Below are 15,898 nucleotides of genomic sequence, written 5' to 3'. Positions count from 1 at the left end.
AGCAAGAACCAGTATAGATTGGAACTGTGACATGCCAAAGGCAGGAAATGAAACTTCTGATAGGAGAATGATGAAAGGAAGACCCTGGGGCAGCTCATTTGCCAGGCAGGGTCTCCCAACTTTCAGTCCATGGATGTCCCACAGCCCCAACACACCAACATTTGTTGTTTTTATTTTGTCTGTCCTTTCTTTCTCTCTCTTTTTTTTTTTTTTTTTGTTTGTCTACCTTTCTCTTTTCTTCCCCCTTTTTCTTCATTTTTTTTTTAATTTCTTTCTTGGTTTCTCCCTCTTTCCTTCTTTCTTTTATTTTTTAACAAATATTTTTTGAAAGCTATTTTGTCCCAGCCACTGTTCCTGTAACCTTTCTTTTGTTTTCCTTACTCTATTTTATTCCTTAGTCAACTTTTCCCTCCATCAGTATCCTCTTTAGCAATTGGTATTGGGAATACTTTATCTTTACTCAACAAAATTGACTTTTCAGTAAATTAGACATGTGCAGTATAGAATTCAATTTTTGTTGATCTATCTTGGGCAAAACAAGACTAGATAATTCATAACCTGCTGCTGCTTCTGGCCTGTTAATCTTATTTGATAACCCCCCAAAAAAACTCTCTCTGCATCCCTTTCCAAATATACCAAATGAAAAGGACTGAACCCATCTCTCCCCTCAGTGAATGACAGGAAACTTTGAAAACTGCCCCCTGTGTTCCTCCTGCTTCTGTCACCATAGCTATGACTCTTTCCCTATGAGTTAGAAGTCTATTCCCCACCAGCCATCTTAGTATCAACCTAGCCTAACAGAGCACCGCCTTTTATCAAGATGTACACATATCAGGATAGAGAGATGGATTGTGTTGAAAAATAGTTGTACATGCAGAGAAAAGAAATGGGCCTGTAGTCTCAAGTAACCAAGTAGACTTAGAGTGATAGTCACTGAGGTGGCAGAGGCCTGGACCTGCCATCAAAGCTGTGTTGATGTTTCCTCATCTTGCATTCCTTCACACTGTATACATGCTCGCATTGGAACCCTGGGTAATCTAACTGTTATTGATTCAATCTTTCTGTAGGAAGAAGAACTGAAGCAGGGAGTAAGTTATGTCCCCTACTGCAGGTCTTAACTAACAGTGGAGGGGCCTGCCGACCTGCGGTTTTCTCACTGCTTTTGCTCTAATGTATGTTCATGCTTCAGTTTGGAAAGAGAAAAAAGTCATACTAATTTGCTTCTTTTTCAATGTAGTGCTTGAATTGAGATATATAAATTTAGCATTTTTATAACTATCACTACTATCAGCATCAAAAGAAGAACTATGACATCTTTTAGAAAAGGGACCGAATCGTCATTTACTGGAAACATTTTAGATCCCCAGAGGTATAAGTTTTAAACCAGTCTTATGCTTTTCAAATTGTTGATCAGACCCTTCTCTTAATAGAGAGACACTCAACACAGTCACTAGAGATACACTGAGGTTCATGTCATCCCAAAACCTGCAGCACTCAGAAGCTAAGCTCTACACCCCCTCACGCTGTGAGTGTTCAGTTCGGTTTCATTGTACTGAAAAACCTGTGAAACCTCTTTTTATAAAAATCAGGCAATTAAATCCCTTTTCACCACACAATTATTGAGCCTTGTTCCCCATGGCTCACCAAAATGTGCTCAATCTTGTGAGGGAAAGACTGTACTCCGTAACTGACTGTTCACTACCCATCTTTTTGGCTCTTCCCCAAAACAGAATGCTTACTGTTGGTTGACAATAGTCTCTTTTTAAAAGGAACTCCCAGCTTTTTCCTTAGCACCAAGAGCCTTTCTGCTCGGGGAGATGAGAGGGTCATTACATACTTTGTTTTTGTTTTTGTTTTTGTTTTCTGGAAATAGGGGCATTCGCATTTCCAGTTTTTCTAAACTGGAGCTGTCTGAACCTGTGGTCAGGCTCAAGAGCCAGCAGGGGGAGCAGCATACTCAAGGAAAAAAAATCAAATCAAATTAAATCAAAGCAAAATAAGAGCAGCTTTAATTTCAAGTGCATGCACTATGCTGTGTATGACAATATATCCCACTCACTAGCATTATTTAAAAGTTTCACATTATTTCCATGGATCAATTAGAACCACAGCCTGTCCAATTTCAACATATCTTTTATTTCTTCTGTATGCTCTTTTCTATTATTCATTATGTGTGTTTGTGTGTAACAAAGAATGTTTGGAAAATGCTGGACACATTTTTACCCTTCATTCCCATGGTCTGTAAAAAAGGAAAGTGTAAAATCAATCTGTAATGTCAGACAATAAAGATAATGTATTACATTATTTTGTACTTTGTGAAAAAAATTACTTTACTAAATTAAAGTCAAATTTTAACAGAAGACAGTCCCCGTGGGTGAAGGACACATAACACTTACAGCCTGTATAATTGCCCATGAATGTATACATGGGGTATTGCTATTGTATTTCCAATACACTTAGATCATGGTAAAGAAAAATGCCTTCTTCATGATACTTCTCTGCAAATGGCTTCTTTCCTTTCCTGTCTCTTACTTAGCACGTGCACAGAAAAAGGAAATAAGGTTCAATTATAACCTCCCTCCTCCTAGCAGAGAGAGAGGGCAATCATCGTGTCGTCATCAGCCTTGCTTTAGCCATTTCCCTTGGGGATACCTTCCCGGCCATTTCCCAGGCAGCTCTATCTTGAAAGGCTCCTGTGGACCAGGAAGTTCGTAAACAGATGGATGCACAGAGCCAAACTGCGGCGGTGCCCCCAAGGTGGCACCACTGCCCCCTCACCTTCCAGCTCCTCTCCACCAAGCCCCTCAGCAGCTTCTGCATCTCGGGGGGCCAACGGCGGGTACTGCGGTGTAGGTACCTAAGGACCAGGGGCCCACATCACCCAGATGTCAGCAATACATCATCTGGGTGGTGACAGAGTTTGCCTATTTCACTCATTTATCTTTTTGCTTTTATACACAAGCCTCTTTTCAAAAAGGACCTGAGGCAGCTTACAACAAAAGATATAAACAGTGACTTCATAAAATTGAAATAGAAAAATCAAAAACTAAAGAAAAGAAAATGTGAATATGCTAATCTTAAGGGACAAGGGTGTTACTCTGCACGTTCAGGCAGTGAAGCAAACAAAAGAAAATATCGGTGGTTTTATCAATACAGAAATACCACTTCTCAGGGGAACAAAATTTCTGTTGGCATAAAGTATGAAAGAAAGTCTTCACTGGGAGCTTTATAGGAGTACTGGACAATAAAAAAGGAAAGAAAGCAGTCATAGATTTCATGTGGCTGTTTCTTATACGGACCTCAGTCAAAATTAAAAGCAGAACCTTATCAATCCCAGCCCTAGAGAGGTGGTTCTGCAAAGAAATAAACAAATGTGGTCCAAATATAGACTTCTTATGGTAAAACATGATCTAAGGAGAGAATTTAGAGGTTTTAGACTGGCATCTGCTTCTAAATTCTGTTTTTATTTATGAGTGTTTCTCCCCTTTGGGGACATTATCTTTGTAAAACCAAACTTAGAACACCCCCACACAACAAACTGTACTTGATTTAATAACCTCTACTTGCTTTATCACAAGTCTGTGTGGTTCAATGTAGTGTTTTATTATACTGGCATATATAATTTCTACTTCATTCTTTCTTGTTAGAGGTAATGCATGAATTTATGCCTCTCGAGGATAGAACATGAATTAAAAAAAATAGTGCCTGTAATACAATGTGATGATTATGATATCACAAGCAATAAATTTTTTTTTACAAAACTTGAATTGAAGTTATCCTACCCTCTTTCTTCTTTGTGTATCTTTAAGATTTATTGAAGGAACCATAAAAAGAACACTCATAAAACGTTTAATAATGAAAGCAGCTGGGGTATAATTGCAGTACCAATATGTTCCAGAGTTTCTGGTACACTTCCAGTTCCAAATATTATGTACCAGTCTAAAACTGAGTAGCCTGACTTTGACTCCACAAAGTAAGGTCTCAATATTCGTTTTCTTAGCAAAGTTACCGGAATTAGACCTGAATTACAGTGGTCCCAGAGTTTTGCTCACAGCTATAAGCTTAACTTACATGGTCATTAATTTCAAACTATTGATAATCCATGGCTAATAGGATTATTGTATAGATTTTAATAGATACTGGATGTGAAAGCACTTTGTAAAATCTTATATGTCAGCTATAAGTATGAATGTATGTATATAGGTATACATACACACAGGTATATACAAACTTTTCAAATTTGATCCATATTTTACACATACCCACATACACATACACACACCCACACACACATTCACTTCTCTTCCTTACAGTTCATTAACAGTGTCTCCATCAGGGAAAGAAATTTGAAAACGACTTTTAATTTGTTCAGATCTCATGTAATTGCTTTTAACAGTAGAAAAAAAAGAGTCATTTTTATGTTAGACATAGTGACAGACAAGTTCAGTAAGTTTATATTTTCCTATTTCTGGTAACATCAGATATGATCCTAGATATACTAATATCTACAGAGTGTGGCTTTCGCCAAAATTCGAATAGGTATGTTAAACAGCTAATACAGTGAAGGGCTGCGAGTAACAGATATTCTATATGAGTGCAGTGAAACATCTGATATTTTTTCTGAAAGTTTTATCTATAATAAACATTTTTGTTTGAGAGAGGTGATTAGTATAGGGTGCATATTTTAGTCAAGGATAAAACTAAGTTTATGTTAATTTGCAGAACTTTTTTTCAGACTTACAATAAGGATTCATTTTTTAAAACTACATTTTAAACTTTGGGATCAAACTGTTTCTTATTTGGGAAGATAATGTCTATACATTGGTATTATGTTAAGTAATACAATTGTTCTAATTTGGTGGGGAAAAAAAGTCAAGCATCATTCCAAATTCCATCTCCTACCCTTATTCTCTTCTCTGTTTATAACTGGATGGTCCAATTAAGTCAGGAAATTGTAGTCATCAGGTTTCTACTTCTTCTAAACACTTTATGGAATACTAGCAGGCCAGCAATAACCAGCTTGGGCCTCACTTTCCTGGCTTTTCCTTGCTCATCCTCTCTGGTGGGTATTCTATGCAGGCATGAACCAGTCAAAAGCGAGGGAGAGGGATAATTCACCTCATAAATGATCAACTGCAATATAAAGGTGGTCATCTAGTGTTCAAAAACATACCCTCCCAGACTCACTCTTTTTAAAATTAAGTATTGATTATTATAATTAATTCTAAATAAGTAAATATTATTTCTCTGCTTAAAAGCCTTGGAAGATGACTCTCTGGTTCACAGTAAAGTCTACCCTGGATGTCCCCAGACCTGCCCGTCTCTCTTTTCTAGCCTCATTTCTCTCTACACCCAGCAGCCAGCCTGACACCAGAGCCACAATGGCCTTCCCACCCTCTCCACAATACGTCTCAGATTTCCCATGCCTTGCTCCTGCTATTCCAAGGCCCAGGTTGCTCTGCTCTTTTCTTCTCCCCACACTTTCTCATTTCTGCCTGGAAATCTTCACTGTTAAAACCCAAGTCAAATGATGCCTCCTGCCTGAACAGTCAGAATTAATCACCTCCTGTGTACCCCCACAACACTCTATTCACAATGACCACTTTAAAAAGGCTGATTATAAAAATTATCATCAATGTGAGGATAGTCAGTGCATTTATATTGGAAGAATAAGGATGAAAACAGGGTTGAATGCTGCTAAACACTGCTTTGCTGCACCTTCCCAGGATGCTAGGTGCAGCCAGGCATGACCAGACTGCACTCTCAACCAAACTGAGAGGCAGACTCTTCAGGTCTAGCGGGGAGGGGGACATATAATTCTCTGCTCTTTCACCAGGGGGTCCTGATTCAACAATTAGACATTTGCTCCTTTTCATGAAGCATCCTTCATTTCTGATGGTGAATAGAAACCAAAACACTTCCTGGAAAATATCAAAAAATGTATGAATCTTGTCAGACTTAAAAAATTGATACAACAGCAAGTTGAGTAGACTTGGAGGATGGTGCATAGAAATTAATTTTTCATTTATTCTCCAGGAAGTGAGCTATTTTAAATTTGCCAAGTGTGAAATATGTTTTCCTTCTTCCATAAATCAACTCTCTCCTTGGGAATTTTAGATCTATATATTGATCTGCATGGACCATTGTCCCTTAAGTCTTTGCTCCATTAATCATTGAGTAATTTCCAGGAAAGGATATTCACAGAGATTATTCACTCTAACTCTTCCACAGTTGTTAGCAGACAACTGTGCCTCATGACCAGGCTGGAAGCCACCATTCCACCAGGGCCACTTCCTGTGAAAATGAAACTCAGTGACATCATCACTGATCTGCCCCAATGCCAAGAGGCCACTGCCTTTTCCTAGTATTCCTACAAGAAGAGAACAGGAAGGAAGGCCAGAGATGGCATTCCTCACAGTGGGTAGACACTAGGAAGATGCTATGCATCAAACTGGACAGTGTCCTGACATGGAGAGATGGAGCCGTGATCACCCAGGGTGTCAGTGTCCTACCCCCAAAAGTCTGGGTAAAGGCTGGATGTGACATGGGAGTTGCCAGTTGTTGGAAAGATGCAGCTGATTATTCTCTTCAGCACAGGATCTTCCACCTAAGTTCTTCACATAATCATACTGCACAAAATTGCACCAATTAGAGATTCCCTTGGAAAATGGTGGCTATTCATCATTCACACATTGGTGTAATTTAGATTCAGTCAACTGTTTTTCCCTTAACACACAACGAGAGCCAATTATTTTCTTCTTAATGTGGAACCACTAATGGGAATTTTGAAAAAGAATGCCCACAGAAAGGAGTGGCAAAAGTTGCCTTTGAGACCAGGCACTGAGCAGAGAGAGGTAGGGTGGGGCATGCCTCAGACCCACAGGAATTAGCAGAGGAGCCCAGTGCACTAAGAGATGGGGAGAGGCTCACAGAAAAGGAGGTGGAAGAGCCAGACATATGAGTCTACTTACAAATGCTGCCTAGAGGGAGGAGCCCCCAGCTCCCTGGAGAACTTGGTATAAGAGGTATAATCAAGGCTGGTATGCACTACAGCCCCGGAACAGACATTAAAGTAGTGAAATAAGGTCCATAGCCCCATATCTCAAATCACTAGATCCAGATATGTTCCAGAATTCAGAATTTATCTAGTTTTGAAAAGCAATATGATGCAGATATCATTATCAGTTGCCTCACATCCATTAAGACCAAATTCATTATGGAATGACCAGTGTTTGTCAGAGCTTTTTTGGTTTTCAAAATTGCAAATAAGAGATTTGTAGGCCTGTACTTCTGTACCAATTGATAAACAGTCCAAAGGCCCTCCCACCACCCTGAACACCCCTACACCTTTTCTGTGATCCAGCAACTAAAAGATACTGCCTGGCCCAGTAGCAGAAACCCCTAGGACACTGCTCCAGCACCACAAGGTGGTCGTGCTGGGTCTGTGCCCTGCGCCTCTTCCCTCTTCAGGCTGCTGAACCTTTCTACACTAGTGAAGCATAGATGGAAGCATATGATGGCTGGCCACAGTGCCCACAGTCCTTAGAATCAGCATGGCAAAGCCTGGGCTTGGAGTCTAAAGACTAGGGATAATCTCTGCCATTCTCTTGCTCAGAAACCTTGGGTAACCCAGTTATCTCCTCTGAGCCTCAGTTTGCTAATATATAAAGTGGGAATAATAATACCTCATATGGTTGTTAAGAGGATTACATGAAGTATGAGGGGCTAAAGTGCTTTACAGACTGCAAATTGCTATTCAAATATAGGATAGTACCACTCCCACCACTGTACTAGGAAAATGAAACAAACCAGTGTATGTAAAAGTGCTTAATACACTGAATTACTTACAAAAGTGGAGTTGTATTATTATTGTGAACGTCCCACCATGGAAGACAATCTGGGTTCCCAGGGATGAGAATGTAACCCACATTGATAGCCAAGAGAATCCTACTTCTTAATAACCACTCCGTCCAACTTCCCTTCTCTAGTCCCCACTCCCGGCTGTGATTATTGGTCCCTTGATAAAGAGGACAGAGACAACAGGCTCAGGAGCCCTGCTAAGGGCCCTGCCTCAAAAAGGATGTACAAGAGGAATTGCCAAAGTAGGAAGAGCTCAAGGCACTTCATCAGCATCTGTCTCCATTGAGGGACTTTTTGCCAGCCGTGGCCATCAAGGCTCCCGCAGCCCAGGGCACTCAGAGCCCCTGGGCTCAGCCCCAGCCCTGCTGCTCTGGCTCTGTCTCCTGATGAAGCAATTATTTTCACCTCTCTGAGTACTGGGCTCCACAACTTCACATCCAGAGTGAGAATGCATGGAGAGAAATCAGTGAGAGTGTATGTGAAAACCCTTTGAACATCATAAAGCTTAAGGCGAAATGTGAAATTATTTATTATTGGCATGGGAAGGTCAAGGATGTAGTGGTAGCTCAGAAGCAGAAGGTTTCAAGGTAATGGGCCTGAGCTGCCAGAGTTTGCTAGGGAAAACCAGACCCCTCCTTGAGCAGGCCGAGGGAAGCAGGCTGCAAAAGCATCACAACTGGGCAAAGTTCTCTTCCTTGGGCCTGGACAGACCATTACAAGGTACTGTTAAGAGTGAAAGAATGGGACCCTCAGCCCACTGGGTACCCCATGAGATATTTTCTGTGCTCTGTTCTGTTATGCTCCATTTTTAATTCTGGGTTTTTCTCAGTTTATGGCTTTAACAATTATGTGTGATGCTGAGCCCCGGAGCTAACAGCATGGCATTTTTTCAGGATTGATGTGGTGTGTTTTAACCACAAGCCACTGAACCCAAAGGAAATAACTAAATGGAATATTCCAGAGCATTGCTCTGGTCTGGGAGTTTGAATGGGTTAATGATGACTCTCTGGGCCTTGCTGGAGAAGAATTCTCACTCTAGCAACCATAGCAAACAGACTGGGATGGAATTGATGTGAACACCTAATCTGTTGTGTATGCACTCAAGGGTCTCTTCGCATTTTCTTACGCATGTGATTGACTTCTTTTGTCAACTAATTATTAAAACAGGGAGAATATTTACAAGGCACCTCATTTAGAGACAAATCCTGAAGATTCGAGGTGTGACAGTCTCAGAATAGTTTCATGCCAAAAACTGTAGTGCAAAGATAAGTTCCTTTAGTTGTTTTCTACTTTTTTCTTTACTTGTCTTTAAATCCTACTATTCTTATTGTCCTGATAGAATACTGCTTTTTCGCAGGAGAAGAGAAGGACATTTCCTGCAGGAAATAATACCAAAAAATTAGAAAACAAGGTTTCTTCTTCTTCTTCCCCATTGGAATCCCCGAGTCACTAATTTGACAAAATCAACTTTTACTGTAAAATAGAGATAAAACAATTTACACTTCATTTGATTCTTAATTTGAGACTTAATATGCACAATATTGTATGACATGATTTAAACTCTTATCCTCTAAAGATGATGCTAGTATAGTCAGATTGAAAATTTAGAAAGCATCCATTGCAAATAGTCTTCTAGTTTGTATTTTAAACTTTCTCCTTAATGTCTTCTTATTCCTGGGAGACCTACCTTCAAGGAGAAAGTATCCACACCTTGTAATTATCTGCATTTAACAGTACCTTCATTTTATGGGCACACGTCTCATATACTGTAGAGCAATGCTGTACTAATATTTTTGGCTTTCAATATTTAACCCAAACTTCAGGTTACATAGAAAATCTTAAATTATCTGCACCTGCAAATTAGCTTTAGGATTACCAACTCAATTACCTAGGATTTCCTCCTGCTTTGAAATTTCATTATCACTGTTTTCAACCATCAACTGAGGCATTGGGGATGATATATGATATTTTCTTGAGAAAGCAAATTAATGACTCGCGTTGTCTCTCCAGACTCAGGGGGCTGGCTCTCCCCGCTCCTCCCCCAGCCACACCATCAGCAGGCCAATTCCCATGCCCGTCCGGTCAGCGTCAGCCTGCTCCACCCCGACGCACACGCCGCAGGACTCCCTCACAGGGGTAGGGGGAGATGTTCAGGAGGCATTTGCACAAAGTAAGTGGCTTTATTTTTTGTTGTGGTCTGCTTTTATGTGACAAATAGGTCACCAAGGTCTGTTGAGTGGTCAAGAGTTGTCAGAACAACATGTGACTTCATATTGAAGAGTCTTTCATGGCTGGTGTCAGAGCCGGGCCTGCCAGCCATTTTGGGAACTCCCGACACTGATTTGTTCTCACTTCACCATTTTACCTTCCTTTGGCTTTTGTTACCCTGTCTTATTTTTTAGTAAGTCTTTGTTCATCAAAAGACAGGAAATCTTTTCACCAGGACCCCCAGAAAGCTTCATAAATGCAATCCATTTTTTTTAATTCTTAGAGATTTTATCTCATATTGTCTTTTCTTTATATTAAAGTCAAGACTGAGATAAGTAATCACAGCTCTTTAGCAATGAGGTAAGCAAGAAGGACATTTAGTCATTTGACAGATTCCCTGTTCAGATTCCTCAAAGAGTTGAACCATTGCCTCTGTAAGGTAGGGCTACAGGGTTGGGCCTCTGCAGTTAGAGGAGTACAAAGAGGGATGGAGATGCCAGCCAGCACTTTCCCATGACAGGGAGAGTGACTTTATTAATTTAGAAATATTTTTAGGCTGGGCGCGGTGGCTCAAGCCTGTAATCCCAGCACTTTGGGAGACCGAGATGGGTGGATCACGAGGTCAGGAGATCGAGGCCATCCTGGCTAACACCGTGAAACCCCGTCTCTATTAAAAAAATACAAAAAACTAGCCAGGCGAGGTGGCGGGTGCCTGTAGTCCCAGCTACTCGGGAGGCTGAGACAGGAGAATGGCATAAACCCGGGAGCGGAGCTTGCAGTGAGCTGAGATCCGGCCTCTGCACTCCAGCCTGGGAGATAGAGCGAGACTCCGTCTCAAAAAAAAAAAAAAGAAAAGAAAAAGAAATATTTTTAACACCTTTTAAAACCTCTTCTTACTGTCACTTTTTAAATTTATAGAGAATAAGAAAAAAAAATCATTCTGTAGACCTTCACCTGGCAGCTTTCATTCCCAGAAGTAACCACTACTGACAGTTTGATCCTTCCCAAAGTTTTGCTTATGTGTAAATAGATATGTTTAAGGATGTGATTATAGGCACATACTCTTTACTGTTTTTTTTCACACAAATAGGATCATGCATTGCATTTTGGGGTCTGCAATTTGCATTTTCTTTAAATTAGCAATATATCATGAACATCCTTCAAAGTCTTCACATAGAGATCTAAGGAAAAGAGAGACATGTTTGACTATGGGATTTAAGGCAAAGGAGATCATAAACAAAGTTAAAAGACAGAAAACAGTCTTGAGGAAACCATTTCCAGCATATGTGTCAATCAAGTTTCATAATTTCAGTTATACAAAAATCATGTAGAGATCAGAAAGTAAAGACACCACCAAAACAAAAATCAGGTGAAAGATATGGACAGACAGAAGAACAAAGAGAAACTGCCAATAAATATATGAAAAGATGTTCAACCTCTGATATAATTGTAGAAATATAAATTTTAATAAGTATCGCTTTTTGCCTAGAAGATTAAAAAAGTGTTTTGAAACACCATAATATCCAGGGATAGCAAGAGTGCAAGGAAACAGGTACTCTCATCCATGTGGAGGGGTGATAAAATCTTAACACACTTCAGTGAGAGAGAATGATGAACTCTCTACTCTCTTATGAGGGAAAAGGAAGGATCTATATTAGAACTTTTTCTTCTAGGCACTGAACATAACTCAAGAGTTTTTAAAAATGTAATTCACAAAATAACTTTTTTATTTTAATTTTTAGAAAGAAAAATATCCCTTCTCTAAATCACCTTTTAAAGAAATTTACTATATTTTAAATCAATTTGTGATTTCCATTATAATAAATGTTTTACTTAACTACTGTGATTTTTAAAATTTAAACATATTTATTATTTTATTTAGTTAGTATTACTTTCTGAAAAATGACAGAATGAAATGTGGCCTGTAGGCAGCCTTTAACTTATAAAGAGTTCATGCCACCTGAGTTCATTTGTAAGTTAGGTATTTGGAATCTTGAACCATTTTTTTCTCAAAGATGTTATGGTAATTATCTCTCTTTACTTTCCCTACTCCCAGGCTGGATCACAAGCATCCATTTAAGCCTTAGTGTGCCTGAAACAAAATAATAATCATTCTCTGCCATTAAGAAACATAGTCTAAGTTCCAATTCGTAGTATCAGAAATGCATCTGCCCATATCTTGGCAGAAGAACAAGAATCCTCACCCCTTTCTCACACTCTGGGGGCATTCAGTGCATGTGGGTTTCTCATTCCCAAGTGGTACTTATACTGGCAGGAAGAGCTCCAGGAGCCCTCATAGGAGACAGCGCATGTCCTAGTAGAGGCCAGAATCAAAAGTGCTCAGCCACCAGGTAAGGGCAAGAACAGTAACAGCAGCTAGGAAGGCACAGCTCTCCTGGCAAACCTGACTTTTCATCTGTGTGGATTATTCTTTTTTTTTTTTTTTTTTGAGACAGAGTCTTGCTCTGTTGCCCAGGCTGGAATGCAGTGGCGCAATCTCGGCTTACTGCAAGTGCCACCTCCCGGGGTTCACACCATTCTCCTGCCTCAGCCTCCCGAGTAGCTGGGACTACAGGCGCCCGCCACCACGCCCAGCTAATTTTTTTGTATTTTTAGTAGAGTCGGAGTTTCACCGTGTTAGCCAGAATGGTCTCGATCTCCTGACTTCACATGATCCACCCACCTCGGCCTCCCAAAGTGCTGGGATTACAGGCATGAGCCACCACCCAAAGTGCTGGGATTACAGGCATGAGCCACCACGCCCAGCCAGGATTACTCTTAAGAAAAGTGACCACACACACTGGTTTACCTGGGACCATCCCAGTTTTGCCAGGTCAGCCAGTCTGATTCATACTGCTCTCTTTCACTTTCAAAATTGTCCCCATTTGGACAAATAATATATGAAGCTCCATCATTAGCCATGTCTTCTTACCGCAGGACCCACTGCCCTAAGCGGTGTTTTGTTGCTGTTGTTGTTTTTTCCGGAAATGAACCAAAGCACTTCTGAAAAGGAGAAGTCTTAGAAGTTTTCTTGCTTTAGGTTATTAATGGGAAAGATAAACAAACAACATAAAAATTTAGGATAAAAGGAAGGCTTTGGTTTTTTAAATTATTTCTTCTTCCCTGAAGGTTCGAGAAGAAATTTAAGAAATGACTTGCTAGTGGCTGCGGATTCCATCACTAACACTATGTCCTCTCTTGTGAAAGAGCTGAATTCTGGTGAGCTCCTGATTCCCTTTCATTTGTCTGCTCATCATGGAGGGGTCCGTAAGTGCTGGGGGCGTCTCCTAGAGATCTGCTCATGGTCTAATATCAAAAGATTGTTTAAAGCTCCACGTGGTATTCTGTTGGTCCATTCAGATTTGAGGTTTTTGGTTTTTTTTAATTTTTGTTTTGTTTTTTGAGATAGCATCTCTCTGTGTTGCCAGGCTGAAGTGCAGTGGCACCATCACAGCTCACTGGCATGTCAAACACCTGGACTCAAGCAATCCTCCCACCTGAGCCTCCCCAGTAGCTGGGACTACAAGCACATACCAGCACACCTGGCTAATGTTGTTTGTTTGTTTTCATAGAGACAGAGTCTTTGCTATGTTTCCCAGGCTGGTCTCAAACTCCTGGCCTCAAGTGATCCTCCTGCCTTTTCCTCCCAAAGTGTGTGAGCCACTATGCCTGGCCTATTCAGATTTTTAAAGTAATGTTTATATTTTGCTTATTAAAAGACTATTAATACATACTCAATATAGAAAGTTTGAAAAAGGCAGAAAAGAACAACGAAAAATATTCAAACTGACCTATAATTCTGGAATCCAAAGACAGGCACTGTTCACATCTATGGTGACCTAAAGCAACATGATGGTAAAGTTATTTTATAGGGTCAAATGTTTTATTTATTTATTTTTTGAGATGGGGTCTTGCTGGTCTTGAATTCCTGGGCCCAAATGATCATCCTGCTTCAGCCTCCCAAAGTGCTGGGATTTCCAGCCCTTATCTATTTAGGTTTCATTAATTTAGAATGCCTGATCATTTGAATTTGAATTTCAAATTGAAATTTACCTTTGCAATATCTCTGAAGATAGATCTGCCCAGAAATAAATAGCATAAAATTTAAGGAGACTTTTTATCCTCCTAATACTACAAAGAGTGTTCAAAACTTTAGCAGTATGAATATGCAAATAAATATCCTACCAGTTACTAATACATCTCCATCTATTCCTTAAGGCCGACCTAGCAAGAGATTTGTCTGGCAAGACTATGGTCTTATGGTTGAGATTACGACAGCTATGAGAAATAAAACTTCAGTATTAAAAAAATCCTGGACTTAACTTTCTTAAAGCCTCTCAATTGAAAATTGTTGCTGCTAATTTAAGTTAAGATTACCAAACAGAATTAAATGATAGTAGTTAATACATCATGATTAATGGCAGGTAGCCACGGCCCTAGCAAATGATGAGTACAAAGTTATCCCTGGTGTAGAAGTCTTAAGTACTGTTAGTTTATACTCATAATTCTTTAAAGTATTAAGTGATAGGGTTCACTTCATATTTTAAGTTCATATTTTCGGCATTTTAGGTGAATACTTTATGGTTAGGTTCAGGTTTTAACTCATATTTCTTAAATTAGTGTAATATTAAGCAAAAGTAACAATTTTAGTTAAGACTCTTACAGAAGGGAAAAACCACAAGTTTTAAAAAGTTAAGTCAGTTACTAAGATGGCAAAAATTCCTCATAACATTTCTGAGATTTAAAAAATGCTGTATACCAACTGATTTTATAGTCATTCATGTCAATATCAATTCTTATTTTGAAAAAATAAAAATGTACTTGATTAAAATATGATAACTGGTTAACATTTTACACAGCACAGGTTGATTTGTTAAGCCTGCTCCTTTATTTGCAGGTCATAAAAAATCTAACAAGTCATTCTTTATTTCTTCAATTGTATCTGCTAGAGGTTGGGAGTGAAACAGAGAGTAATGTGGATTCTGAATTTGCACGGACTCAGTTTGAGGATCTTGTTCCCTCACCAACCTCTGAGAAGGCTTTTCTAGCGCAAATCCATGCCCGAAAACCTGGGTATATTCACAGTGGAGCTACCACAAGTACCATGCGTGGCGACATGTGAGTATCTTGCGCTTGGAGGCATTTTCACAGTAACAAAACAATCCGTAGGAGGCAATAAGAAAGTAAAAGCATAATTGTTTAGGGGTTTTTTTTAACCTTCAAAAGGGGTGACATAGTTTTCTTTTCTGCCAGAGATACAGAATGGTGCTACATTTAAATTCGGCATTGTGATATCTCCCCTCTTACAATTTCCAGAGAGTTATCAATAACCTAAACCAACCAGTGCCTATCAAGAGCCTGCCTTGCCCAAGGCACAGTGCTAGTTCTATACAAAATAGTATTAAAAAACTGCTGCCACCCTTTTAGGACTCAGACTACTTCAGGAGATAAATCATCCTATCTTCTGAACTTATTGTATTTGCACTTAGAGGATACCATGACATGGGAGAGGTCTCTGTTCAGAATTGGTGTAAACAACATCATATAAGTATTTGGAATTCGAATAAGTACATGTATAAAATCTCATTATAAAGAAATCCAGTTTGGTTGACTTGTTGAATATGTATAAATCTGACCCTCTAAAGACTTATTTGCGAAAGTTTCCACCCAGTTCTGGAGCTTGTCAGAAACCAGCAGTATCAGTGACGTCCCCACTAGACTTTCTGTGACCCTGGATCAGCTCAAAGTAGTCAGCAGAGAAAACCAAAGCTGAGAAACAAAGGCAAAGCTGGGACAGAGCTGCAGAGCCCAACTTGGGAGGGAAAGGAGG

General features: G+C 39.6%; 1 protein-coding gene across 12 annotated transcripts in view; it reads left to right on the top strand.

The window, feature by feature from the left end:
• Window positions 1-15,898, top strand: part of DTNA (dystrobrevin, alpha) — a 401,960-nt gene that overhangs the window by 374,619 nt on the left and 11,443 nt on the right. For 6 of the 12 annotated variants that reach the window (XM_011943697.1, XM_011943695.1, XM_011943698.1 and 3 more), the window contains 3 exons: window positions 9,871-10,030; window positions 13,198-13,287; window positions 15,018-15,186. In XM_011943697.1, coding sequence (XP_011799087.1) covers window positions 9,871-10,030; window positions 13,198-13,287; window positions 15,018-15,186 — 419 coding nt within the window. Of the gene's footprint in view, window positions 1-1,067; window positions 3,765-9,870; window positions 10,031-13,197; window positions 13,288-15,017; window positions 15,187-15,898 lie in introns of those variants that run through there. The other 6 variants (XM_011943707.1, XM_011943700.1, XM_011943699.1 and 3 more) reach the window with 2 other exon arrangements.

The sequence above is a fragment of the Colobus angolensis genome, unplaced genomic scaffold (genome assembly GCF_000951035.1).
Source record: "Colobus angolensis palliatus isolate OR3802 unplaced genomic scaffold, Cang.pa_1.0 Scaffold220, whole genome shotgun sequence".
NCBI classification, from domain to species: domain Eukaryota; kingdom Metazoa; phylum Chordata; class Mammalia; order Primates; family Cercopithecidae; genus Colobus; species Colobus angolensis.
Note: the sequence above shows the minus strand (reverse complement) of the source record. Positions and strands in the feature narration are given on the sequence as shown.